Here is a 27352-nt window from a genome sequence, read left to right as displayed (position 1 = left end):
GTACTCTGATAAGTGTAAATTCTACCACGAACCAGGAACTCTGACACACATATTATTCGACTGCACAAAAAACTCGGACATTCCGCCCCTGAACCCGTCCCCTTCCCCTGAGCAGTGGGAGATACTGCTGTCCAGCTGTCGACCTGAGGACCAGCTCTTGCTTGTGACCAGGGCTACGGCAGCCTGGACAGCACATGGGCTCCTGGACTGAGGAACCACTCTCACAATATTGCGTAATAAAGTTGTCTCTCTCTCTCTCTCCCTACCCTAGCCGATCCGCTGATCGAAGAAAAATGTCGTGTACCGTGTGCGATTCACAAGCTGTGCTACACTGTAGCTGCTGCTCCGTAAAGTTTCTCTGATCCGGCTAAATCTTTTATAGCATGTCGTTTAAAGTCAGCTTCTTCTGCAACAAACCAGCCATACAAAAAAGCCCGACACACTTAAAGGCATGTATATTTATGAGTAACTGTAGTAATAACACACTGTTTATCAATATGGCATGGGTCTACATATTTAATCGAGTTGGTAAATACATAAAAAATATATAGCTGTCATTCAGCAATATTCTGGTTTGAAATCCTTGCGTCGACGCTGCCTTAGCCATCTGGGCCGCGTTGGCCATCAGGGCCACGGGGGCCGTCTGCGCCGCCTGGTCCACCTTTCCCACCCAAGCCTCCTGCACCACCTGAGCCACCTGAACCCCCTGGTGCGCCTCCTGGTCCGCCCGCGCCGCCTCCGCCTCCTGGGCCACCCCTGCCGCCTGGGCCGATTCCCGGGCTGCCTGTGCCACCTGCGCCGCCTGCACCCCCTGCGGCTCCTGGTACGCCTGCGCCGCCTGGACCACCTGCGCCGCCTGGGCCGGCCGATCCCCCTGGTCCAATTCCCGGGCCGCCTGTGCCACCTGCGCCGCCTGCACCACCTGGTCCTCCTGGTACGCCTGCGCCACCTGGACCACCTGCGCCGCCTGGGCTGCCCGGGCCCCCTGGGCCGCCTGGCCCACCGGGTTGGCCTGGGCCACCGGGACTGCCTGCGCTGCCTGGGCCACCTGGACCACATGCGCAGCGACAAATCACGATTGCTCTCCTTCTCTAGAGTCTACCGATAAATTTTATTTCATTTATACACGCTCAGCGCCATACAGGCGTTTTATTTCATTACATTTTCTTACACTCAACGCCCAAGGTTAAGACGTAACAAAGGGTGGTGGGGTAATCAAGAAAAAAAACAGCAGCAACATGTTGTTGTTAAATCTTTTATTCAAAAAGGGAAGGCCGGAGGCCTTGGGGGGGAGTTGGGAGGGGAGGATTTATGGTTGAAGGGGGCTCGTATGAGTTCGTGGTCTTCGGGAGGCGGCATCAGTTTTCCACAGGACAATTGTTCAGCATTGAATGGTCCATTCACTGGTGTAGGACATCGCTATATAACTCGCGCTAGACCGCTCTTAGTGGCGAACCGTATTATAAGGTTAAAGGTGTGTTCATCTAATGTGAGGGGATCGATACGGGTTGAGGGATCTGGGTTTGGGGAAGTGAAATTCCGGTATCGAGAGAGTTTGGGGCATATCCAGACTAGGTGGTGCAAATCAGCCGTGACGGCTTGCTGACAGTATGGACATTTTGGGTTGATGTGGGGGTAGTACCATTTGCGAATTGTTTCCGGTGAAAATGATGCATCTGTATAGAATTTGTTAATAAATATTTCTTGGGTTCTTGTAAGGGAAGGCCTGTTGGAAACGTGATCCTTCGGCGTAAGTTGCTTCAGTCGGAGTTTCTTTTCGTGTTTGTATGCCCTTGACTACTTGATGTACGACCACCATCAACCTATACCAACAAAGATCAGAATATTAACCGATTGCTACGAAGCATTTTAAGAACTTCGACGACCATTTTCAACGCACCCTTCCGTAAACCAAATTATCCGGCAAACAATGACCCTACAACTGCATGGCATTCAAGTCCGCATAGACGGGACTCCTGGCCATGATTTGGCGGCACCGGGGAATCAGCTGCGCAGGAGGCTTGCTCTTTCCTATCCTCCGCTGACCTCGCCGTCTCCCAGCCTTCAGACCTTCCTGAATGCTTGGACACGACCGAAAATATCAGCGTACCCCCCGCCATTCGCATACAGCAGCAACATACAGAGGGACTAAAAAAGAAAAAAATTGCAATGAATGAACCTACTCATAAACTACCCAGTTGAAGGTGGCAGGCCCAAGTGATGCAGACTATGGAAGCGGGAAGGCTGTACCGTGCACACTGGTTTAACGAACGACAGAGTCGTGATACTGTTCAGTTCTGCAGGGTGATACACCAACTTTGAGGTTGTGGTCAACTGGAGAAAACACTTAAGTGTAGTCAGCAAACAGTGGTTGTTTAAGAATTTCGTTTTTGTACTAAATTTTGTACGTACTTAAGCTTGAAACAAGATTTAAATGCTTTTTTTATTTCTGTCACACTGGACAGATCCGCACAGTTCGATAGTGTTGATCTTGTTGAAAAAGAAGACGCCTCGCCTCCCTCGTTCCCATCATCATCATCGTGATCATGTTCGATTGAAGCACGCTTCAGAACAGGTCTCGGCGGCTTGTCCCTTTTCCCACATTTTTGTTGCCGAAACCCGTTGCTCGACGTTCTCCGAGCTTGCGACGAACCGCCGGGAGAACAGGGAACAAGGGACCTCCAGAGGTGAGCCACACCGAGCGGATTTTGGCTTACTTGCGACCGCCTTCTCCCCTCTGGGGAAAAAATGAAGCCACCATACCAGCGAACCCGTTCAGAAAGGTTGGGCGAGCTAAAGAAGAAGAAATCAACCGGACCCATTCGTGCTGCACATTTGCTGAAACACATGAGATGCGCCTTCGCCGCTGCGTACCTGCCAGAATTCTCGCGCTGGCCTTTTGCCCGTGAGTCCGATCCCATCATCAACGACGTGTGTGACGCTGGACTGCATCATGGAGGCCCTATACGAAAGGCAGCGGATCGTACGGGAGAAACTGGCAGATGTGATCGGCAAGGTAGAAGACTTTCTTCGCCTGGAGCATCCACCGATACGTGAGTTGACTCACATGTTGGAAACTTTGACTGACCAAAACGATTGCCTGGGAAATATTAACCGGGAAATAGAAAATACCGTCGACATTGAAAAGCTCGAAACGGAGATGTTTGACGCCTTTGATTTTGAAGGCAGGGTAATATCGGCGAAAGTCCAACTGGAAATGAAGATCACCCATCCCAAAACTAACCCACAAGCTCGCATAGCGTCCGTCAAAGCCCGAATTTCGTCAGGCCTCCGACAGCACCGAACGGGTGGAGATATAGATACGAAAAATATGGAAACACCGAATGGAAAGAGCAATGTTGGCCTCCCAAATCACAGATGCCAGTACAATCCAGCATCCAATTTGCAAGATATATTGCCAATGAAGAACGGCTGTCTTGGGTGCTGTGCCGCGGATGCTTCGTGCCATCTGGCGGACAATGACTGCTCAGAGCAGGGTGGGTTTCTCCTGGGTGAAGAGAGCCTAGAGCAAGCGGAAAACACCGTTGATTCGACCGCTGGCTATAAGATACAAAGAATGACAAATCCGGCAGTTGAAGTATCCGACCACGAGAAATCACAAGAAGCCGACAGCAGCGGACTATCTGAAGGGCCAGAGAAAAAAGCTACTATTTTTCTTGATCATCCGCACATGTTTCCTAGAGTAAAAGATCGCATCAAACCTCTGAAATGTCACCATAAAGGCATAAAAGGAACAACCACACCGATAGAGAATAAATTTAGGAGTGGTTTGCTTCGCAATGTGGCACAAGTCAGACGCAAGCGGCACCAGTGGATGCGTTGTGGCAAAATGCAGAGGATGCACCGAGTCGCTAACAGACCCAGGGCGAAAGAGAGAGTTAAGCGAAAGCCAAGTCAAAAGGAAACAATGCCTTCGATTCCAAACTCCTCGAGGCTACTATAGGCGTTACAAATAGCGCAAACGTCTATGAAGAACGGAAAAGCCTACCGGCGAAAAAAGGGTATTGGATCCACTGGTGAACTCGTCGGTTCAAGGGCTCTCAGCTACACACAAGATTCAGCAGCTGCTCATCGAGGCCAGAGTTCCAAGCTTCGGCTGGCTAACAAGCATCGATTTCATCGGTGGAAGCAGAAGCGGCGAGCTCCCTGACCCTTCTTCCTTCAACGGATTTGAATTATTGGCACCTTTCAACTGGACTGCTTATCGGCCATGGACTCTAGCACGCCGTGATACTTTTAGCCATCTTCGCGCGGGGGAGGATGTTGAAAAAGAAGACGCCTCGCCTCCCTCGTGCCTATCATCATCATCGTGATCATGTTCGATTAAAGCACGCTTCAGAACGGGTCTCGGCGAGCGAAGCACAAGCGGGCCTCACGAGGAGCCGTAAACTCAAGGATCATCAATGAAGTCAACCAGGTCCTGCAGTCGAATCAGTTCGACCTTTCGGGACTTCGAATCCTGCACGGACGCCTGCGTGCCAGCAACTTGGATCTTCGAGACCTGAACAACGAAGTTGAAAGAAACCTGACCGATGACCCAGCGGCGGACAACTAGGCCGTGGTCATGCAGTACGACGACGCCGCGAACAGCACGTTGGCGTTGCTCGAGCACCACATTGAAATACTGCAGATCGCTGCAACGCCTCCGTCTTCGCTTCCACCTTCCGCTGGGGCCACTGCGTCTTCAGAGACAGCACTTAGCGGACACCAACTCCCAACGCGTGAGTTCGGAGCGAGGCTTCCGAAGTTGGAGCTTCTTCGATTTGACAGCGCAGTGAGCAAATGGCAGTCCTTTTGGGACATGTTTCGGCATGCAGTGCACGAGAACACGAAGCTGTCCAACGCTGATCGCTTCCATTACTTGATCTCCCTACTGGATGAATCTGCTGCGCAAGCCGTTGCTGGAATTCAGGTGACCGACTCCTGCTATGATAATGCGCTCGAAATTCTCAAGCGCCGGTTTGGGAACGTCAAAATAATCGAGCACAAATACCTGGAGAATTTGCGAATGCTCAAACCTGTTAGCTCAGCCAGCAACGTGCCTGCTTTGCGGAAGCTTTTGGACACGGTGGAGCTGAACCGGAGGGGCCTGCATAGCTTGGGCATCACAGAGGCTTCGTACACAGCTATGCTGAACGAGGTGCTGCTCAAAGTTATCCCAGCCGACATTGTGGTAGAATATTACAAAAAAGAAAACACGGAGAATGCCACAGGAACTACCCAGACTTCGTCTGATGAACTCGACAGGCTACTCAAGTTTCTCCGAATCGAGGTCGAGTGCCGAGAAAAGACTTCCCTCCTCAACGATTGGCGGAAGTCATCTGAACGCGATACCCCAGTCTTCAACCGGTCCCCAAAGAAGCAGACTCCGACTCCTGCCGCGGCGTGTCTTCAGAACAAGACGAACCCTCTTCCCTCGTCTTGCCTTTTCTGCTCCGCCACGCAGCACAAGACTGAGGACTGCACGAGCGACATTACCCTGGCAGAGAAGCGCAACCAACTGGCGTCCGACGGTCGTTGCTTCCGGTGCCCGGCTAGAGGTCATGTAGTTCGTGATTGCCGACGAAGAGTGCAATGTCAGACATGCAAATGGCGACACGCCTCAGCTATGTGCAACACTCGTTATGCGAAGACTTCGTCATCCAACAGTGCTCAAAGGTCCAATGCTACGATGCGGGTAGCCACCCGAGGCTCTTCAGCTCCTCGTCTAATAAATGATTGATTGATTGTGGGGTTTAACGCGCCGACGCAACGCAGGCGATGAGGCGCGCCGTAGTGGAGGGCTCCGGATTAATTTTGACCACCTGGGGATCTTTATCGTGCGCCGAAATCTCGTACACACGGGCGTTTTTGCTTTTCGCCTCCATCAGAAAAGCGGCCGCCGCGGCCGGGACTCGTCTAATAAATGACGTGCTACTCCAAACGTTTCGAGCATGGATGACGACGCCGGAACGTTGTTGTTACATACGTGGAGTACTTGAAAATGGGAGCCAGAGAACGTTCGTGAGAGAGAGTGTTGTTTCTAAGCTGAAGCTTCCTGCTGTTGCCGAAACCGAAGTTGCCATCAGTGCCTTTGGTAGAACCAGCGGCCCGAACCGTCGGTACAAAATAGTAAAGTTTGGGCTCCGCAGTCAGCACGCCAGCCTGACTGTCGACATTCAAGCTATCGTCGTGCCCTTCATATGCGAAGAGATGGCTGAGCCACCTAGTGATATCCCGTTTCTACAAGCCATGGCTGCCGATGGAAAACATCTGGTGGACGAAGTCGTATATCCCGGCATTAATCATGAGCCAGGCGTGAGTGTTCTCAGTGGCTCAGATCAACTCTGGAAGTTGATGTCGAGTACCAGAGAAACTAAGTGGGACGAAGGCAATCCTGCATTGATCGCAACTAGCACAAAGATGGGCTGGACTGTGCAAGGCCCTTTACCTCGCGGTGGAGGTACACGCAACAAAGCGAGCAGCCAAGTGTGCGTTCTTCGAACGAATTCCCACTTTAGCGGCGAGATTTTCCCGCCACTGCAAAGAGTTCCGGACCTCCAAGACCCAAGTCCTCAGGTGAATTCCTCCGAAACGATCAGTCCGGACGACCTAGCCAGCAAAGGCATGTCTGCACAGAGCCTGTTTATGATTGACATGTGGCGACATGGGCCTGAATGGCAAGCTGGTGCCGAAGAAGCGTCACCGCCAGGCAACGGTATTTCCAGAGAGTCGTCGGATGTTGTACGTGACTTTTCCCAGGGGACCCGCATTCATGACCTGCAACCTTTTTTGGAAAATCATGAAATACTGAGATTCAATACACGTTCTGACAACGTGGTGGCTTCAAAAGAGGCAGTCTACCCGATCCTGCAACCCCCCAATCATCATTGCCGGAAGCTCATCATCGACAGCATGCACCGGACCATGCCCATAGTGATATCAACGGTACTCCTGCGCAACTGCTTGAACAGGTTTTGGTTATTGGGCAGACAATGTGTTGGAAGTGTCATTTCTAAATCAAAGTGTGTGCTGGTACAGCTGTTGTGGCGTTGCAGTTGGGGAAGGAAACTAGGAACTTTGTCGGGCGCGGAGCATATTGTAAACTGTAGATAACCACGGTGCACTTATCGATCGATAATCATGTTTGGGCATGCAAAGTCGTTTACCAGGAGGTAGAGAAATGACGAGGCAAGTAGCTGTTGTGCCCGTTGGAGTTGGGCGAGTGAACTTTGTCGGGCGCGGAGGATGCTGTAAATTGTATTTGAACTTCGCGATGAACTGTCACGTGGTTAAAAAGAGCCGCGCAAGGAAGACGAGGATGAAGAGGCTGTACGTGCAGCACGCAGCGCGAGCTGTGCTTTTGCTTTGTCTTCGAAAAAACACGACGACGCTTGCTGCGATGGATGCCAGGTTTTGTGTCTCTTTTCTTCGGCGCCACTAAAAGCCGAAGCGCGGTTTTCCCACAGATCTAGCAACACGGTTTTGTTGTTACTGCAGTGTTGGAGTAAGCTGGTTTGTACCAGCTAGGGTCCCAGACAGATGAGGCATATTCGATTTTCAGTCGCATGAGTGTCTATATTTAACACTATGATAACATATAGCCGGCACCATTATAGGTATACATATAACCGGCACCGGCATATATATGTTGGAACCGTTGTTATCTATATCTTAGCGCCGGTGCTATATATTATATAACACCCGCGACATGACATATAGCCGGTGCAACAAGTTGCGACAAAAACATTACACCATCTTCCCTTAGGGGAACCCTGAGTAGTATGCAAAGCAGCCATGGGGTCGATTCAAGTGCCCATTATTTTCAGATCGTCGTTTCCGTTAGGTTGAGGTATGTGGCTACCGTTATATTTACAGTTTGGTTTCCATGGTAAATACCACACTTTTCACTAACCGGAACTACGAAATGGGAAATTGCGTTGAGCCCATGGCTGTTTCGCATACTACTCAGGGTTCCCCTACGGGAAGATGGTGTAATTTTATTAGATGCGACGAGACTATGTCCCTCCCTTTTCGTTGTTGCGCCGTCCACACCCCCACTGCGCATGCTCGGCTTGCTGAACGTCCGGTGGTGTCTTACCCTTTAATGGCTCTTGGAGCGACAGTGTTACCGGTGTCTTCCTGGGCCGGCCCGAGATGAGTCGAGCATGCGCAGTGGGGGTGTGGACGGCGCCACAACAAGGGAGGGACATAGCCCCGACCATGAGATGCTGGAGCGACAGTGTTGCCGGTGTCTTCCTTGGCCGGCACGAGACGAGCACGCTTCCCCTTAAAGGGCTCCTGGAGCGGCAGAGTTGCCGGTGTCTTCCAGGGCCGGTGGATGGACGGACGACGGACGACGGAACCGAGAGCAAGATATGCTTTGCATCTAAAAAAAACAGACATCTTTACGCCGTGAACGATGCCCAGTGTGCGAAGCACTGGGATGCAAGTTGTGTATTGCCTGTGTGATGAGCGTCATCGTCCGTGCGTGCTGATGCACTCTGAGTTTTAAATGATTTTGAGGTGCAGTAAATGCACTGTAAATGACAAGCGCCACACGAAAGACAATTCGCGTCCCAGTACTTCGCACCCTTGGCCTCGTTCACAGGGTGGAGATGTGTGATTTTATTGGCCCGAATTCGGCTGACGTGACAGTAGTCACTGTCGTTTCAACTGTAATTGCCACTGCTCGTTTTCCGCGAAATATCGTTGACAGTTTATGGTTTTTGCTTTGTTTTTGCGTTTTGAACCTTTTGAAATTCGCGCTCTTTGCTACTTCAGTTTGCGGCGCTGTCCCCAGATGGTGCTCGGACGGTACTACAGTATGCGCCGCTCTCGATAGATGGCGCGCGGATTTCGCTTACAATGATGTGCGCGTGGACAGCAACGGGCATTGCGAAGTCCAAAGGTGCTTCGCGCCTAAAAATCCAGGGGTAAGGTTGGCAGTGTTGCATATGTTTATAACGTGACTTTCCCAGGAGAAATTATGGGTAATATGAACTTCAAGATATTTATGCATAGTCACTTAGGTTAAAGGTGAGCCACTGAGTTAATAAGTGAGTGGTTTGGTGGGGCTATTTGCTTGCGAAGCTCTCTGAAGTTATATTTGTTAACCGTCACACTAATCGTTCTTACACCCTTTTTGGCCAAAAAGGGTGTAAGAATCGTGTCCCATGTCGAACCGCTTAAAGGGTGTTTTGGCTAAAAAAGAGTGTAAAGATGAAAAAGGGTGTTCGTGTGAACACCCTAACAAAGGGTGTAAGGTTGCTCAACACCCTAAAATAAGAGAGTGGGCAGTGGAGCTACGCGTCACGATGTGGATGGGCCGAGAGCGCAGCATCACATACACACACATTCTACATGCACAAGTCACACTTGACCACGGGGCGGCCTCTGTAGCATCCACCGTGGTCCCGCGTAATTCGCGCCAACAGCGCCAAATCCTCACGTAGAGGTACGTGGCGTCTGAAAAACGTTGCATTTATCGTCATGGCAACGAGTGGAAATGGGGGAAAGGGGGTTGGTGACATCGCGGAGGCTGCTGACGTCATTTTTTACGAGGCAGCCGGGCCGGGCCGCGAGGCGCCGGCCGCAGCAACCGACGCTCGCCCAACTTTCGCGCCGGCCGCTGCTCATGGCACCAGGCGCGAAAGTTGGACGAGCGGCGGTGATGCCTCGGAATGGCCGCCGCCCGTCGTTTGGTATGTGTGTGTAGTAACGGGTTTAATAATTGAACAAAGAAAACATATAGTGCGTTTTCTGGTGTCGAATTGTTCTCTTTGTGGCGATAATAATTGAAGCGTTACATGTCTTTTCGGTTTTCTTTTATTCAAAATTCATATGAGGACATCTTTGATTCTAAGTCATGAAAAAACATGCGCTACACTCATATATTGCACATACACGTTATGAACACACTATTGGACTCTAAGCGAAATTATGACATGCTAATTTAGGCATACAATATTGCACAATAGGAAAAAAACGTGCGAGATACACATTTAGGTACACAATAATGGATTACGCAAGCAGAACGTCGAAAGTTTTAGTCACTATACAGATTTCTTTTCCCGCACACCTCGGCGGGAGGAGAAAAGAACTTGACAGGTCCCAATGAATTTATTCTTATTTCTTGGGCTCGCCTCGAGACAGGAATATTCTTAGACATTCAAGAAATTCGTTTCAGTTCAGAGACACAGTAATCGGGAACCTATAAATTAAAAGAAAGCACGCACAGGTATGCTTCAAGGCCTGCCTTTTTGGCCAGTTAACGCAAACTCTGAAATAAAGCGTTAACCCGGGCATTAAACTGCATACACTGCCGAGAAATCATGTTCACACCAACAAAATTCAGCGAGAAAAAACTGTTGCAACACTATTGACCACTTATTGCTGGATTATATCTGCGTACAAAAATAATGCGCAGCCACGTCGTATAGCACAGAACACAATCGCAGCACAAATCGAACGCACCGTCTTTTCCGTGGTCTTTTCTTTTAATGGCCCGTGAACAGTGTCATTACCGGGGGGAGGGGGGGGGGGCGAGAAGACGCGCGCAAAAAAAAAAGCCTTCCTGTATTGTAAGCCGAATGTACTGTGGTCATTACTTGCAGATATCGGCTAGGTTGTCGCAAGCTACTCTCTGGCTCGTGTCTGGGCCGCGCCTCTTATCTCATCCTGTCCGATAAGCCATGACGATTCTAACTTAGAACTATAGAACAGCAAGGCCACTCGTGATAAGATGACAAGGCGCGGGCGCGCACCTTAGATTGAAGAGCAAATCCGGCAATGCTACTTTGTTTTTTTTTGTTTTTGTTTTTAATGAGCGAAGCGCTTGTAATGGGGGCTGCAGACAACGCATGTATTTCGGCTTGGCCTTCCACTGATCCCTGTGCAAATCGAGTGGCATTCAACACCGCGGTATTACGCCAGATTTTTCGGAGCACTGAAGCAACGCTTGGCAGCAGTTTTGCCGCAAATATCCGTTTTTGGAGCAAAATGGCACAGGAAGAATTTGTCAGATCACACCGCCCCAACGCCAACAATCGCCGTCGTAATAGATACGAAGTCAATGACAAGAAGCGCGTACAGTTGAGCTTGCCTTATTTGTGAGCAGGTGCAGCGTGATGACTTTGTAAGGATTGAGGCGATTCACCAGAGGAAACGTCCAATGAAGTCTCAAACCTTCCTAGACTTGGGGCCCCAACCAATACTCACACCCACTGCACGAAACAACAATAAAAATACATTGATAAGAATCCTGAATCGACGTTCAAGGAGTTACTAAGGCAATCATAAAACGGCAATGCCGCCTCAAATTCGCCTTTTGAGCAAGAGTGTGCGCGCCGAACGCGCGTTTACTTCTATTAAAACTTTGTGTACCTGCAAGGCTGGGATATATTTACACATTAGTTTCCACTCTAAGACGACTGACATGTCTCATTAACTTTTCGTTACATGCACGAACTATTTTGAAAACAGAAGAGTGCGATTGGTCGGCTTTTTTTGGCAATCACTACAACTTGTAAAAAGTTAATTTGCTTACCTGTCATCTTTGGAGAAGACGAGAAACTTGGCCGAACTGTTTCGCCCAGTGTTGCTGCACCAGAGAGCTGCGCAGCACTGGTGACACTCCTTCCCCCGCGGCCCCATATTTAGAATACATTCGAATATATTTTATAATGCAGTGAACCTTTCAGCCCGTGGAGGCATTTAGACAACCCGCGCAGCCATTCCCACGCCGGCTCGCTTACGCACGCACCGAACTGGTCCGCCGCGGGCACCAAGAGAAAGAAAAAAAAAATATTGGCGCCGGTGAGCTGTTGCGCATGCATGAAGATACGGTGGCTAGAATTCTAGCCACCTTAGTGAGGAGGTGCGGAAGCATGCACGGCGTGGAAAGAAAGAAACGCTGAGAGAAAGGGAAGGGCCACGCCGCAGCACCCTGCCGCTAGGATCGCCACAATTTCGGAAACCGAAACTAGCCAGAGTCACCGACCAGTGACTTGATCATCAAATGAATTGAACAAGGAAACCAACTGTATGCATGAGGACAGCGAGTACATACTTACTTAGAAATACATCTGCTGTTCATGCTTTTATAGCAAGCAGAGGCAAGTCCTCCAATAGAGCCGTTGGACTTGTCGCAAAAATAAGATAATTTAGCGCTAATTTCGGAATTACGCATTTTAATGTAACCATATACAAATCAGCATGCGGATTTGCAAAAACGTTTTAATCGAGGGGTAGTTATTATGCTCAATGGGTCATAGAATTTCATCAAATACTAGACAAATCCCCGCCATCTCAACACCCTTTTTTCCCGAAAGTGTGTAAAGCTATAAATTAGGGTGTTCGAAACTAAGAAAAAGAGTGTAAGAGACCTCCAGATTTGGAGGTATTTCGTACCCGTTTACACGGGTGGAGAGAACATTTTCTACAAGCGGAGTATGTTTTGTACCTCACGATGTTTCACACAACATAAATTGGCATAATTTATTACAAGTGAAGCTTTTTAACATTGAACTAGGTTCGGTGGCGTTAGCAAAAAAGACAGAGAAAACGAACTGCACCCCCTCTAAAGGGTGCACCACAGCATATAGGTATTATACCAGTGAAGCCGGCTTTGTAGCCTGTCCGAGCGTTATCACAGAAGGCGCAAGCGCATACGTACCTTTAATACACCATTTCAATGGTGCTAGTCTTTTTTGGATTATAAAACGCAAAAAGAATTGGCGCAGCTGGCAATGGTGGTGCAAGGCTGGAGAAACAGCATAGGTGGGGGTCGACCTAGCTTGTTTCTCGGATCCGCTGTCAGTGGGGGTGACACACTGGAACAGCCTTGTAAAATACGGTTACACTTGGCCTCGCCCCTGAGAGCTTATCCTGACTTAGCAAGAACGTCGCCAAGCGTAGAAAACGTAACAAAACTTAGCGACACCGGAAGAAACTAGGTGGACCCGCAGCTGCGCTGTTTTTTAGATGCGAAGCACCTCCCTCCGCCGTGCGGCGTCCACGCCCCCACTGCGCATGCTCGGCTTGCTGAACACCCGGTGGTGTCTTACCCTTTAAGGGCTCCTGGAGCGACAGTGTTGCCGGTGTCTTCCTGGGCTGGCACGAGACGAGCACGCTTCCCCTTTAAGGGCTCCTGGAGCGACAGTGTTGCCGGTGTCTTCCTGGGTCGGCACGAGACGAGCATGCTTCACGCGCCTTCGACGTTTCACCGTCGGCGGCGGCGTCGGCGTGCGTCGGCGAGTCTCGGCGGGCCGTGATTACAAGAAGCCCACAACCATCCGGGGAACGTGCATCGACCTCATCTTCAGCAACTTTAGGGTTCATCCACTACAACAGTCCTTGACTTTACATTTCACAGACCATAAGGCGGTCATAATTAAAGCGGAACGCCTACCACAGCTCGATGTCACCTACGTTGAACATGATGATGATAACGCCTAAATAAAGACTAACTCATACCACATACGTCTCTCTCTCTCTCTCTTTAATTCCTCGCCACTCTAACACACCCCACCCCGCTCCTATAAAATTACACCATCTTCCCGTAGGGGAACCCTGAGTAGTATGCGAAGCAGCCATGGGGTCAATGCAATTTCCCATTTCGTAGTTCCGGTAAGTGAAAAGTTTGGTAGTTACCATGGAAACCAAACGGTAAATATAACGGTGACTACGTACCTCAACCTAACGGAAACGACGAACTGAAAACTAATGGGCACTTGAATCGACCCCATGGCTGCTTTGTATACTACTCAGGGTTCCCCTCCGGGAAGATGGTGTAATTGTTTTGCAACTGAACATTTTTTCAGCACCCTACAGAAAGCCAAGCGTGTTGCCGTCGTTCAACACCCTTTTTGCCACACAAGTATAGTTTTTTTTATTTTAAATGTTCAAATTGATATTTCACGTGCCAAAGCTGAACTTGGGGTATGGGACACATCGTATATGGAAACGAGCGATCATTTCAGACGAACAGTCTTTTATTTGCTTTTGAATATTTCTTACGAGTAGAGGAGGGTATGAGGAGATGTCTTGTTCTTTACAGTGCAATTATACATGTATGCATGGCCTTATTCAATGAACAGCTGAACACATTTTACACACCGGTTCAACACCCTAAGAAAAACCAAGGGTGTTGAAATTGATCAACACCCCTTTTTTCACACAAAAAGGGTGTAGAGCTAGGAAAAGGGTGTTGAGATTCAAGAAAAAATCGTGTAATGGGCTCCCAACACCCTTTTCCCACTTAATCTACACCCTGTTTGGCCAAAAAGGGTGTAAAACAGTTTGGTGTGTTTATCCTAGGCACTATGTTTCGCGTCATTTCGAAATGTTATTAAGGTCAGTTTGAAGACTCTAGGTATCATATTAGTTCGAAATATAATCTTATCAGTATCAGGATTAAGGACAAAATAGGGCCTAACACTGACCCTTGCGGAACACCGGTTGTCGCCGTGAAACACCTGCACCGCTGAGACCTAGATTACAAAGCCAGAGGGAGGGCTGAGGTATGCTGGTAGATTCTCTTACTCAAAAGCGCCCGTAGCCGCAGGATCAACTTTGGTGGGGGCCAGGGAACACCTGTGTTTGTGCGTGCGTACGTGCCTGTGTGCGCGCGTGTGAGTACATTTCCTAACCAGTTTCTGGAAAAAGTTTGATCATATGCAAATGTCGTTTCAAATCGCGCGCCATCAGCCGCAAAGGGTTCGCACAACATCCGACAGATGGCGACGAGTGTACTGGCCAGTAGGAAGACGCATTGAAACATCCCCCTCGCGAGGGGCACGATCAAATGCAGAGCATTTCCGGGGGCGCACGACGTTAAATAGTTTGCGTTACGTTAATGTTGTTGCACTTGTGGCAACTGCTGACGAGAGAGCGCTCGTCAGCAGTAATTTGAACGAGTCAACGATATAAGGCGCGTTCATAGCCTAGCATTTTGTGTCGGCTTTGTGGCGCAGTGGTTAGAGTACCTTGTACATTGCGTTCCGCCCGCAGGGTCGAGGGATCGAAACCTGGCGCCGGATAGTGTTTCTTTTTTTATATAGTAGGGAGGGGTGTGGTGCGGACTACGGACGCCAACACGGGTGACATCATCAGTTACTGAAATGCTCTGCATTTAAAATCCCGGGTCATCTCCACTAACGTGAAACCTGAAGAGGGGCGAAGCATGGAGCTGTAAGTGTATTCTTGGCGCCTTGGCGTTTTGGCCAACGGAGATGAAACTGTTAGGCAAAGAGGTATACAGCTTTGCTGTAAAAGTCTCTTGTCTTTGAAGGACGAAGCTCTCCAGCGTGAGGCGTGAACGCGTGTCGCGGTGTTTTTTTAGTACGCGTAATGGTCTAGCGCGAGGCGTAAACGAGTGTTTCCAGTGTTTAAGTACCGGGACTACATGAAACGACGATTACGACGACGACGACAGGAGACGCCAGCAGCCCCAGCTCCTAAGGGTCTTCGCCCCTGTAAGAAGGCTATAGCAGGCTTTCAATGTTTTGCGCATATAGGTTGATACTAACAAAAATTGATACCGAGCAAAAAAAAAATCTCTTTTCGATCTTTTATGTAAGTTGTTAACGGAGCTTTTTTTAGGTTAGAGAAGATACAAAGCAGTTAGGTTTTCGCAAAAATAAATCTGCTTAAAGTGTGTATGCGTGAGCGTGTACGCAGCATGCACCAGTATATACACGTACAGTCTTTGTCAAAATTTTCTAGGTCTGCCGAAAGTGCACAGGCCGCGAAAAATCCAATGTAGTACAAGCTTAGTTCCCGAGCGAGGCTGAAGCCTTTTATGCCGGAAAATACCATTCCCTCTTAATGTCATCAAATATTTTGTTACATTTCAAGCTTCCAGCTAAATTCTTCGAATTCTTTGCGGTTCAGAAGGCTTAGGCTTGGCATTGAAAATTGTGACGAAGGATGTACATTCTCATATATCAGCCGGAGGTCACAAAAAACCCCCATATTTTTTGTAGACGGGGGAGCGCAGTTATTATCAACTTTTGCCACTGACACATGCCCTACTCCCTGCCCTCCACATCAACTGGGCAAGCAGCATCGTTTCAAAAGGGGTCATCATATCAGCACATTGTTTCTTGAATGGGAAGTTGAGACTCTGTTCCCATACTTTCCAGTTTTGCGATTGCAGATGGGTAGAGACAACATGCATGCATTTATCGAGTTTTAGTGAAGTTGAGGGAAGGCAGCTACAGGGAAGCTGTCACAACGCTTCAAAAGGCCGAATGGTATTCTCGGTTCGAACGTGGTGACATAGCACTCGGATACCGCATACCCTAAACGCCCTTTAAACAAGGAGATAATCAAGTTGGTACAAAATTTGTCACGCAATAAATTAAATGTAGTTGCTCTTTGCCGATTAATTCGTTGGAAGCATTTACCGCAGTTTTTGACAGTAGATGTCAACGCGCTCTTACAAAGGAACTTCACATTACAGAGTGAGGGCTAGTTTCCTCCCCGTTTTCTCTCTGAGGCTCAGCCTGCCGCCCTTTTGGATGTGAACTGTGAGCTGAAGCCCACTAGCAACGGATCGAGATATTTTGTCGAAATTCGCCTGAGGTCAAGAATTATGGGGCTGCGGGTGCGACCATTGGAAACCACGTAGCAACCTTTTTTTTTTAAATGCAGAGAATTTCAGTAACTCATGATGTCACCCGCGCTGACGTCCGTAGTCCGCACCGTCGTTGTCCCTACTATATAAAAGAAAATTCTATCCGGCGCCCGGTTTCGATCCCTCGACCCTGCGGGCGGAACGCAATGTACATGGTGCTCTACCCACTGCGCCACAAAGCCGACACAGAATGGGACGCTACTACCGCGCCTTATATCGTTGACTCATTCAAATTACTGCTGACGTGCGCTCTCTCGTCAGCAGTTGCCACAAGTGCAACAACATTAACGTAACGCAAACTACTTAACGTCGTGCGCCCCCGGAAATGCTCTGCATTTGATCGTGCCCCTCGCGAGGGGGATGTTTCGCACTTGATCGCGCTTCCACTGCTCTCTGCGCATGCGCCCCGTCGCTATAGCGACGGAGGCGCGTCGTCTGCTTCCCTGACGCCGTGGCGCCAAATTGAAACGGGTGGTGAGCGGTGGTGCCGCACGCCGCTCGTCGAAACGCGCCGTCGGAAGCGAGAAACGTCATCGCCACATCTACGATCGAGATCAATAAATGCAAACGTAAAGCGCCAGACATTCGGCGCATTTACCTCGTCCTAGCCATTCTTGCTTAGCAACAATTACGCAACATGTACAAACGATAATGAGGGATGCGTTATCATCTCTTACGTCTAAAAACACACCGCAAATTTTTATTATCACCATCACCATCTTTGTGCAAAAATATGCCATCCGGATGTTTTGCGCAAACAGATGGGCGATTTCCTAATCGATTGTCCACTAGGGTGGGCTATAGCCGCCTTAGCACATCCCCACATCGTAACACACACGAGAAGTCCACAAAGTTAGAAAAAAATGTGAAAGAAGAAATCGACCTTGCCGGTCACCTGTTGTCGCCTGCTTGAGACGAAATAAATGAAGCTCATAAATAAGGCACAATCGTACGGAGGAGAACGAGCAAGGAGGCATGTAAAGAGTTGGTAGCGTTTTTCGCTGCAATACCATGGAATGTATTGCTCAAAATTATTTATTGCATGCTTCGAATCTGCATATTAGTCTTGAAATAAAGGGGCGGTGCTCTGCAGGATCACCAAGAAAATCTGAAATTTACCGACATCATTAAAGTCACTCCCTCATGGCGCGAAGAAGAGCTGCAACCAGCAGTTTTATATACAGACGGGGATTTCTTGCATGCGGTTAAATATGACATGAGTGGAGGCGCTGTGCCAGTTGGCAGCACTGCTCGTGGGTGAAAGTTTATTGGTAAAACATAACGCTTACGATTTTAGGCGAAAAAAAAAAACATGTACTAACAACAAGAGAACATCGAAAAACAAAGTACCCACAACTTATTTTTGGTGCTACGTAGAACTTGGAGTGGCACCGAAAAGAGTCTTTTTGGAATAGTGACAACATCATGTCGGCTATGAGACACATTCCATTCGTCTGCGTAAACGCTGCGACATATCTGAGAGCACCCGAACTCGGAAGCGAATAAAGAAAATGCTATATGCCAACATTATGGCTTAGGACAAGCTGAAACTGTGCATTTTATGGATAGCCTTGGCGGAGAAAATAGCGTACGTAATATGAAGGGACATTTTGAACTCCGCGTTTCTGTCTCGTATAAAGTTGAATTTAAGTGAAAAGTTTGCTATTTGCATACCCCATCAGAGGGAAGATTTCCCCAGCAGTGCACGTCCAGCTAGTTACTTAGTAAAAAAAAATATGGTGATGATGGTTGGAGTTTTTTGGCGCAAGGCCAGCTGGGGCAAAGAGCGCCAAACAAAAAGTAAAAAAAAGAGCGCAATGGGTGGGCACAAAGAAACACAGTAGAGTGTCCATACTCTACTGTGTTTCTCTGTCCTTGTCCATTGCGCTCTTTTTAATTCTGTGAAGCCACGAAAAAACTCACCCAACAAAGCCTTCTACTAGTCACTTACCCAGAACTAAATATTCTTCCGGAGAAGCTGGTGATTGCGTCAGCTCGTAGCACGGCCCAGGGTGGCTGACCTCCACGGAGTTGCTAAGATGGCTGTCGCCCTCGCACCGGGCCCGTTCGAAGTCGCAGCGCGTCAGGTAAGTACGGCCGTCCGAGCCACAGAAGGGCTCTTCCGCCTTGCACGGCTCTGTCGACGGCGGGCATTCTTCCTGCTGCGTGGAAGAGAACAGAGAATGGTTGCGACAAAAGGGTTTGAACTTTGGGGTAGTCGTCCAAGCGCTGACCCGCTCAAAAGCTCGGGGGTTGGCGGCGATAGCGCCCAGTTCAAACGAGGTGGCACCCAGCAGTCAGTGCATGGGTGAGAGCAGCACTCTAAGCGTAAAGGCGCCCTTCCGGCCATGGAAGTTGGGTGACATCGCAAGGCTCTAAACTCGAGGAACAACCTGGAGACGAGGATGAATTTTCCGACTTCTTAGGTGAGGTGTTTGTCCGACCCACTTCCGAGAGTCTGCAAGAGTTGTTAGGAATAAACCTACCCTGATAGCTGAACAAAAACGTGACGCAACACTTCAGAACATTAAGTTGGGCTGAAGCGAAGGAGTTGCAAAGAAAAATGTTCTTTATCAGGAAAGTGGTGGTATACTGTATCGTAGGTACAGGGATAGGAAGGGAGTGCAGTTTGATCAGTTGGTTGTGCCAGGGGCTTATTGCAAGAACCTCTTGCACCTGGTTCATGGCAGCCCGTGGTCCGGGCACTTAGGTGTAAAAAAACTAAGTACCGGCTACTACAGGAATACTACTTGCCAGGGTGCTTCCGCGATGCTGAGGAGTTTGTTCGAACGTGTGAGACGTGCCAACGGCTGGGTAAGCAGGGCGATAAGGCACGGGCTCCTATGAAACTGGTGCCCATAATCTCCGAGCCATTTAGACGCCTCGTTATTGACACGGTAGGTCCTCTTCCGGCAACCGATTCCGGTCATTGTCATATCCTCACCTCCCTTTGCCCCGCTACAAAGTTCCATGAGGGGGTCCGGACAGTTTATCGAACGCCGTTTTGTCGAAAGCCGTTTTATGGAAGCCGTTTTATCGAACGCCGGATGTTTCAGTGCGGCGGCCACCAATCGCACAAAGAAGACTCTGTGATGTCATAAAAAAGTTACCAGAAAGTGGCCAGGGAGTCACCAATGCTTTTCATGTTTTTTTTTTAAATTGCCACTATTTTTAAGCTTGCGATAGAATTGGCACCACTGTTATCAGGACAAAGTAGTCTCTCTAATGAACCGAACTTGTATTTTGTTGAGTGGAAAGGGAGCTTCGCATTACTTGCCACTCAGCGCTCACGCACCTACGGCGTCCTGTTACTCCCTGCCTGTTCGACAAGTCCGAAACCTGCACCAAGAGTAAATGGCGAGGGCACGCCGGGGAGCTCCGTGCCCCGGCCGCACGGCGATTTGTGCGCGGCGTTTTGCTGAGCGCGTGCAGGCACTTATGCTTGCGTGCACCAAGAGGTCAGGGGTCGCCCCCTACGTCCAGGGGCGTAGCCAGGATTTTTTTTTTTGGGGGGAGGGGGGGGGGGGGGGCGGTTGACCAAAAGGTGGGAGGGGGAAATATGTATACTAGGCAAGGCTTTTCGAGCGTTGTTTTCAAAGGAAGCTTGAAATAACGTACTTCAACATGCGATCTGTGTATGCTGAACGCTATCAGTAAAGCACACCTTATGGACGTTATATGATGATGATGATGCTGCTGATGATGACCAAAATTCCCGTTCGCCGGTATATGGGTAGGCCACGCGTGATTCGTTCGTCCGTACAGCAGGAGGTTATGCGGGCACGCGCTCGTGAGCGTGATGATGAGTGTGCTCGTGACTGTAGGGTGGTCCCCGAAGTTTGTCAGGCGGAAGTGGAGGCCACCACTGTGTGTTTACTTTCAAGATTCGTGTTTTAGATTTTCTTCTAGGAAAGGGACTAATAAGTTTTCTTATCAGCTATGAAGTACAGTCGAGCACGATTTGAAGGTTATCGCGCCAGCATCGAGCGGCCAAGCATGTCACCGGCCTCGTAGGCCGGTGGCACGCTTGGGCAAGTGTGGCAAGAGTGCGAAATGTTGATTTTCACGGTCCCGGGACGAAACCGTAGGCCGCCTACGGTTTCGTTTCGGAACCATGAAAATCGTGATTTCGCACTCTTCTCTCCCTTGTTGGCTGTTCCATGCTGCAACAATGGCCCGCACGACCGACTTGACCTTCTTTGGGTTTCAAGCTCTACATTCGTTGTTATCAAGCACAGACTTGGCTGCCTTTTATCTACGCCGACGATAACGAAACTGGCGTGGAAGATTTGCTAAAGCTGTTGTTCTGTCTGCTTCATTAGAAGGAGTAGCTTTCCCGCGATAACCTTCGAATCAAAGTGGACTGTACTATTATTAGAAATATGAAAGGGAGCACTGGAACGCGTGGCCAACAGCGTCGAAACAGACTCGGAGCGATACGCGGATGGCGCTGTTAAAAACAAAGGGGGAAATTAGGGCGCTCTTCCACTAACTGTTGGCACTCCCACCGCGCTGGCATTCCGACAAAGCAGCAGCCTACGCCATTTCGCCGATAATATGGTATCGTCGAGACGCACGGCAGGAATGGGGACAGTTGTTGGAACAGCGTCCCCCTTTCCACTTCGTTTCCGACGGCGGCCGCTGCGTATCACTCATAGCTGGGTCTGAGGGTGTTTTCTACGCGTTCCTGTGCTCCCTTTCATATTGCTCATTATAGTACGTGCGGCACCTTCGTATACTATGGCGGTGAAGCTAGCAAACGAACGTCCTCGTCCTTAAGTAATTACCTTTTTGTTATTTTTTGCGCTGGTAACGTGAATAGTAAACTTACGCTTAACGAAAACCCTTATTGCACTGCTGTTGAATGTTGAGCTTGTTGCACGTTTGTCAAGTTTCATTCTATTTCTAGCCGTTAAATCAAAACAGACATAGCTTCAGTAAAAGTCCGGTTAAGCAAATACGTGATGCTGATTCTAACCAAGAGGGAGGTCAAGGAAACAATGGAATAGTGCCAGAAAGAAAAAGCTCCGCAATAAAGAGAATAGTACAGTTTTGTTGATGTGGAGGAAATACAAGATGGGCAGAGCAATGCTTTTCATAAATTATGGAACCGCAATAGTCAATGAAATGCGATGTCGGCAGAAAAATAAACTTATCAAGGATTGATGGTTGACTGAACAATATACAGTGATACGCTCTGTCATGTTATCACACTTTGTACGGCGGTCCCAGAGATTGGTTTTGGGGGGGGGGGGGGGGAATTTTTTTTTTGGGGGGGGGGGGCGGAGGTGGGGGGAGGGCGAATAAAGAACCGCTCCCCTTGCGGCAATTCTGCGGAGGAGGTGATAACCATGCAGGCGTGTGCGCGTATGCCGTGTGAACGCACAAACCACTTAGCGACAGAGTGGTTTTTGGCGCCCCTTAGGCGGTGTAACGGCAGGCTAGAAGAGCCCGCATTTCTGACGGTCGCAACACGCCGTTTGCGGCCTCGCGCTAGTGGAATGCTTTAAAAAACTAAAAATAAGAAGCTGAGGACCTCTTTGGGGGGGGGGGGGGGGGGCGATCGCCCCCTTCGCCCGCCCCCCACCCCTTGGGACCGCCACTGGTGTAAAGACAAGGGATGACACGTTAAAGCCCAGACCACATGTATGCCTATATGAGGCTTTTCCTGCTGTTCCGCCAGCGAAACAGCGGGACTGCCTGGATAGGCTCGCGGCAGGTTCCTGGCGCAGCTCGGTGTATCCGGCGCGAAATGCAGCCGGGCTGTATATGTTGACATGTACAGCATTTGGAGCAGGCACAGGGATCAGACGTTGACGTAGCCCTTGTTATTAGCTTTATATGAACAAGAATGTCCTTAAACCTGCAGGTTAATTCCTCGCCTGCAGGCGACTTCAGGTTGGTCTTCAGGCTACTTGAACCGCACCCCAGCCTGGCACGAAACATTTCGGGGGGGGGGGGGGGGGGGCACGGGCCCGGTGTGCCGCCCCTGGCTATGCCTCTGCCTAAGTCTCACCTGGGGAGCCAGCGTCGGGTTCGCAGCCGTTGCAACGAGGGTGAGCACGACGGCAAACGCGGCGAGCAGGGCCATGTCTCTACAGGTAGATACCACAAAGGCGAATCTGGCGCCAGCGTCAAAGCGACTCGCTGGAGGCCATGTCGCGGTGGAGAGGAGGGTCCCGCCGCAAGTCAACACCGGCTGGAAAAGGCAGAAGGCCTTAGCTCTCTTTCCGTGAGGTCACACGATAGGGCGCTTGGCAAAAACATCGGAGAACTGTTCAAGGGCCGATCTGGCGCAGATGCGCAGAACGAGCATGCGTGTACCTAAAATAAATTTGACGCAAAGAAAATTATAGGAGCAAAATATTTATTTACACAATCTAGTTTCGTTTTGTGTCTGTGCCAGGTTGGGTGCAATAGACCCTATGCAAAATGCGCCCCGCCATCTCACGTCGACTCCGGTAACTAGGTCCGCCATTTTGGTACGGTCGTTTGAAACCGAAACCAATTAGCAAAACATAGAAGGCGGGCATTGACCGCTCTTGGTGATGGACTACAATGCCGGAGCATTGCTTCGTGCCGCAGAGCACGCAATGCGGAAATACCGGTTCAAATCGAGAAAAGGTACGTGAAGTTCCACGCTTTTGAACGAACTTTGTGACGCGAACTGTGCCGGCGCGAGCAGACACGCTGGGCGCGGTGCGCTTGAAGCGAATATTTGTCGTTGGTTCGCTAAGTGCGGGGTTCCGTAGTCGCTGTCCGTATGAAAAATACAGCTGTGTTGGAGTTCTGTTGTCCAGCCTTTGTATTCTAAATGAAGCCTGAGCGTGCGCCGCCTAGTCACGCGACTGACAGCGGCGCTCGACCGGGAAAAAGTACCACACGTTGCCAAAATTAGGCTGTTTCTTTACTCGTCCCTGTGGCTCTGCGCCCGCTTCATTTCATTGTTAAATGGTACCGCGTAGTCCCTACACGAGCTTTTATCTTACCTAGGGCTGTAAACAAACTTTTCTTGCCGCACTACGCCGTCACGGCGCGGTTGAAAATTTCCTCTGTGGCGGGCGCGCACGGAATGGGAGTGTGTTGTTGGTTTCTTTACGTTGCATTTAGCCGCGTGTCGTTGCAGAAGTGGCGAACACTGTTTTATGATGATCTAACGGTGGAATAATCGAGCTTTTGCACTTGGTTCCCGATTTGCCGGGCTGAAAGGTTTGTTGTTACGTCAAGTTAACTTGGTGCCCATTGTCATTCCATGTATTTACTGTCGAATATTTTGTGACTAAAATACACTCACTCCTCTAGTTTGTCACATGCTGCATGCATGCCTCCGACGTAATGATAGTGGACATTGATGTAGGTAGCTGAGACAATTTTCAAGTTTTATTCAAAAAGAAAAAAAGAAAACGGCCACAGTTGCATCAGGCCGCCGCGCATCAGCTTGAGTGCTTTTGCGTTTTTGTGGATATAACTGTGGATATAAATGGAACAAAAAGAAGCATTCGCACACCCCTGCATGTCGCGGTCTAGTAAACACGACGTTGCCCAGCCTCTGCGTGCTTTCGAGATGACCATGGCGAAATGTGGCATGAATGCTTGCTGGTAGCTCATGGTGACCCTTCAGGTGCCATGCCAGTCCTTGTTTCTGTCACTGGGGGGGGGGGGGGGGGGGATTTTATCGCGGGCTTCTCCAGTCAATGTTTTGGACACTCGCTGGCTTGATGCCCTGCTGTCTCGGACGTCCCCACTGTTGTGGCAGCTCAGTGCACGCAAGCTCCGGTGGCGCCTCTTAAAACCTTCGGCTTGCAAGAGGGCGAGTAGGTGCACAGCAGCCAGGATGTGACTCCATGCTCCACTGCAACCCGCCGGGCACTCGCACGATGCCTCCCCAATCGCCCCACTGTCCGTCTCAAAGGTGAGGCACACAACATAGGGCCGGCCACTTTTCTTCTGGGAGCGAAAGCAGCTGCTGAGCACATGGATGAGGCCCAACCTGCAAGAACAGAGAGAGTATCAGTAAATAACACTCAGGGAAGGACAGGATAAAAGGATAGTCCGCTACAGTTTATGGCAAAGGGACAGAGCAGAAAGCAGTGGCCGTAAGGAACAGACTCAAAATGACCAGATTTTGTGTCTTGCTTAACACTGTTGTAAGGGCAATAATCTACACCTCAAACAGCAATGATGTCAAAATTGTTTGTCAAGTTCGAGCGTGCAAGTATCTCTGCATGCTTTGTTAATGCATTTTTCAAGAGAAGGAAGGTTAACATTTAAAAACCTCAGCGTGGGTAATGATGTATACCAGTACCCGCATAATCGTGTTCGTCCAATAATATGATTATCTGGAACTTACTTCCAGAATCTTTCGAGATAAACAGGTAAACATTCGGGCTATACCGATGACCCATCGAATTAAAAAAAATCTTCTAGTTCAGTGAGTTCGAGCTAACGAGGTTTTACTGTATTATCTATTCGTGCACACCAAAAACATGTGCTTTAAAAACAAACACAACCACCCCCCCCCCCCGCCAAAAAAGGAGAAGAAAGACACACAAACAGATTTTTGCGTAGAGCATGCGCAATAAATAATGAACACACACAAAAAAAGAAAACTCAAGGCATATGTGCGCTTTTGTAGTTGACTTCGCCGCAAAGCACGATTGCTTTGCGGCAAACGCGCGGGCGGACGACCGTCACGGAAAACGGCCGCAACCTTTCCGTAAACATCTTCGCCAAAAATCATCCCGTAAATTCGATGTACAGCATTTGAAAATACCTAATCCACCCACTAGCGGTACGGTCTGGCGATTGTCTCTTTCAGGGTTACTGCGACAGGGTCGCCGCTACGCATTTGCGTGGTAAACAACAATGAACAAAGTGCTCTACAAATGCTCATACCGGTTAACTCGCGTCAAGTAAAAACAAAGAAGGATTTACTTACTGCAAGTCGCACGTGTTTGTCCGCACCGATGAAGGCGAGCAATGCGCCTCGGTGGCTAGGCGGCATGCCCTGCTTCGCTGCCGCTCGGATGGGTCTTCACGCGGCACCCGGAGTGGTATGAGTCTTCAGACACACTTGGCAGCGCAGGCAAGTCCTTCGTCCAGAATCCGCGGTTGAGAGCCGGAAAACACCGTCCAGTTTGAGCCATACCGCGTTACCGTCACCTACTCTTCCACAGTAAACAATACGGGACTTCCCGATCGGCGCCCGTACCAATATGGCCGACGGTCTAGTTTACATCAGTGTTGCTAGATCACCAAGCAGTTTCGCATAGGGTCTATACACCTATTTGTTTTGGAGAGTTGCCGCTTTCCTTTTTGTTTTTACTTACCAGCAGAATCGACAAGTTTGTCGTTCAGTTTGCCATAGAAGTTCTTTAGCAAAACGTTCGTGCTGCACAGCACAATGTGTTTTAGCTCTGTTTCACTCGTGTGACCATTTTCACAGGCGTCGAAGTCAGATTGTTCTTCGTTGGCCAGCATCTTCGGTAGTATTACCCCCTTTTTAATCAAAAAATGGTTTTATGTGGACTTCGTCTATCATTACGGTCGCAAAGCACTGGTCGCCTTTTATGTCACAAATTCCCCTCGTTATGTAACTAAGGAATGTTTCACTGGGATGTTTTTGTAGAGGGCTCATAACATACGACGAGCACACTGACCTGATTGTCATAGCATGTGGCAAGGTGATGCTTCCATGCCTGCGTATGTAAGCGTACGCATGGGGCGATATTGTGAAGAGGAGGCAGTAAAACACCATGAAATCAGCAGAGTAGCGTCTGCGCTGTTTTCTTGCTAGGTGTAAAGTGACCTGCTGTTTCAGAAAACGAATGCAGTCGCTGCTGTCTTCTTCTTGGGACGTCGACAATTGACCTAGCAGTAAACAAACAGCGTCGCAAATTTCTGCGACTGAGTTAGACTTCAGCCCCCCGTCCCACTTCTCGATGCTTTCGAGGAGTTGCACGATATCCCGTTTACTACTCGCAGTTTCAGAAACGCACACATCTGCACCTAGCTTTTTATGGCCGCTTTCATTGCATGTACCGTCACGCTCAAGTCTCCTTTGACGCTAACAGAGTACTTTAGCCAGGGCGCTTCATCTTCGACGAGGTGAATTAAAAAAAAAATCCTCTAATTTTTCTTGATTATGTGCCAGAAATTCTTCTCCTAGTTCCTCAAGTAGCTGGCTAGTTCGCTTAAGGCATTTACTTTATTCTCTTCGCGAGCTCTGCCAATCGCCTCGTTGGATTCAGCGATGGCTTTCTGCACGGCAGCATGCTCCATGCGCGCCAGGCTTGGAGTCAGGCTCTTCCCTCTTCGTAGCTTCCCTACAAATATAGCCTGGACAATTCGGGAACTTCGAAGGTACAGCGTCCTGGCGAAGGCGCACATGAGTTAGCGGCGCTGTCATGGTGCGGCCAGAGGCTTTATCTGTATGCGTGGCTACACGGATAATATCCTCATTCGCGAAGTGAAGTTCATATACCTGGAAAAAAATTACCTCCAATAAGCAAGCCCATCGGTGCTTGACATACAAAAGTGCGTCTTGTGAGCCAGTTGCACGTGCACGTGTATCCTCTTGCAATGAAAGAGCAATTCTATACAAAAATGAAAAAAAAGAAGCTTACCCTGGAATTCTCGGTGACACGTTTTCTCGCGGCACCGCGTGCATCAATGCATTCCTCAGTCTTCATTCCTTCGGTAACTTGAACATGG

The 27352-nt window shown here is 49.3% G+C and overlaps 1 protein-coding gene and 1 pseudogene across 2 annotated transcripts; both read right to left on the bottom strand.

The window, feature by feature from the left end:
• Positions 1-443: 443 nt before the first annotated feature.
• Positions 444-27345, bottom strand: LOC144179392 (uncharacterized). 2 transcript variants are annotated; one of them, XR_013324218.1, is made up of 5 exons: positions 27265-27345; positions 22656-22838; positions 18591-18801; positions 11105-11225; positions 911-1048 (listed from the first exon to the last, which is right to left on the bottom strand). XR_013324218.1 is itself a non-coding variant. In XM_077707728.1 (4 exons), the coding sequence occupies exons 1-4, from the start codon at positions 27328-27330 to the stop codon at positions 600-602; spliced, it is 909 nt and encodes a 302-aa protein (XP_077563854.1). In that variant the 5' UTR covers positions 27331-27345; the 3' UTR covers positions 444-599. The 2 variants fall into 2 exon arrangements, 1 of the variants encoding a protein (XP_077563854.1); XM_077707728.1 differs by lacking the exon at positions 11105-11225 and having other exon boundaries at positions 444-1048.
• Positions 26142-27170, bottom strand: LOC144178851 (uncharacterized; annotated as a pseudogene).
• Positions 27346-27352: the final 7 nt, after the last annotated feature.

Source organism: Haemaphysalis longicornis, unplaced genomic scaffold (genome assembly GCF_048455015.1).
Source record: "Haemaphysalis longicornis isolate Haplotype H1 unplaced genomic scaffold, Haemaphysalis longicornis Haplotype H1 scaffold_4, whole genome shotgun sequence".
NCBI lineage: Eukaryota > Metazoa > Arthropoda > Arachnida > Ixodida > Ixodidae > Haemaphysalis > Haemaphysalis longicornis.
This window is presented reverse-complemented; position numbering and strand designations above follow the sequence as displayed.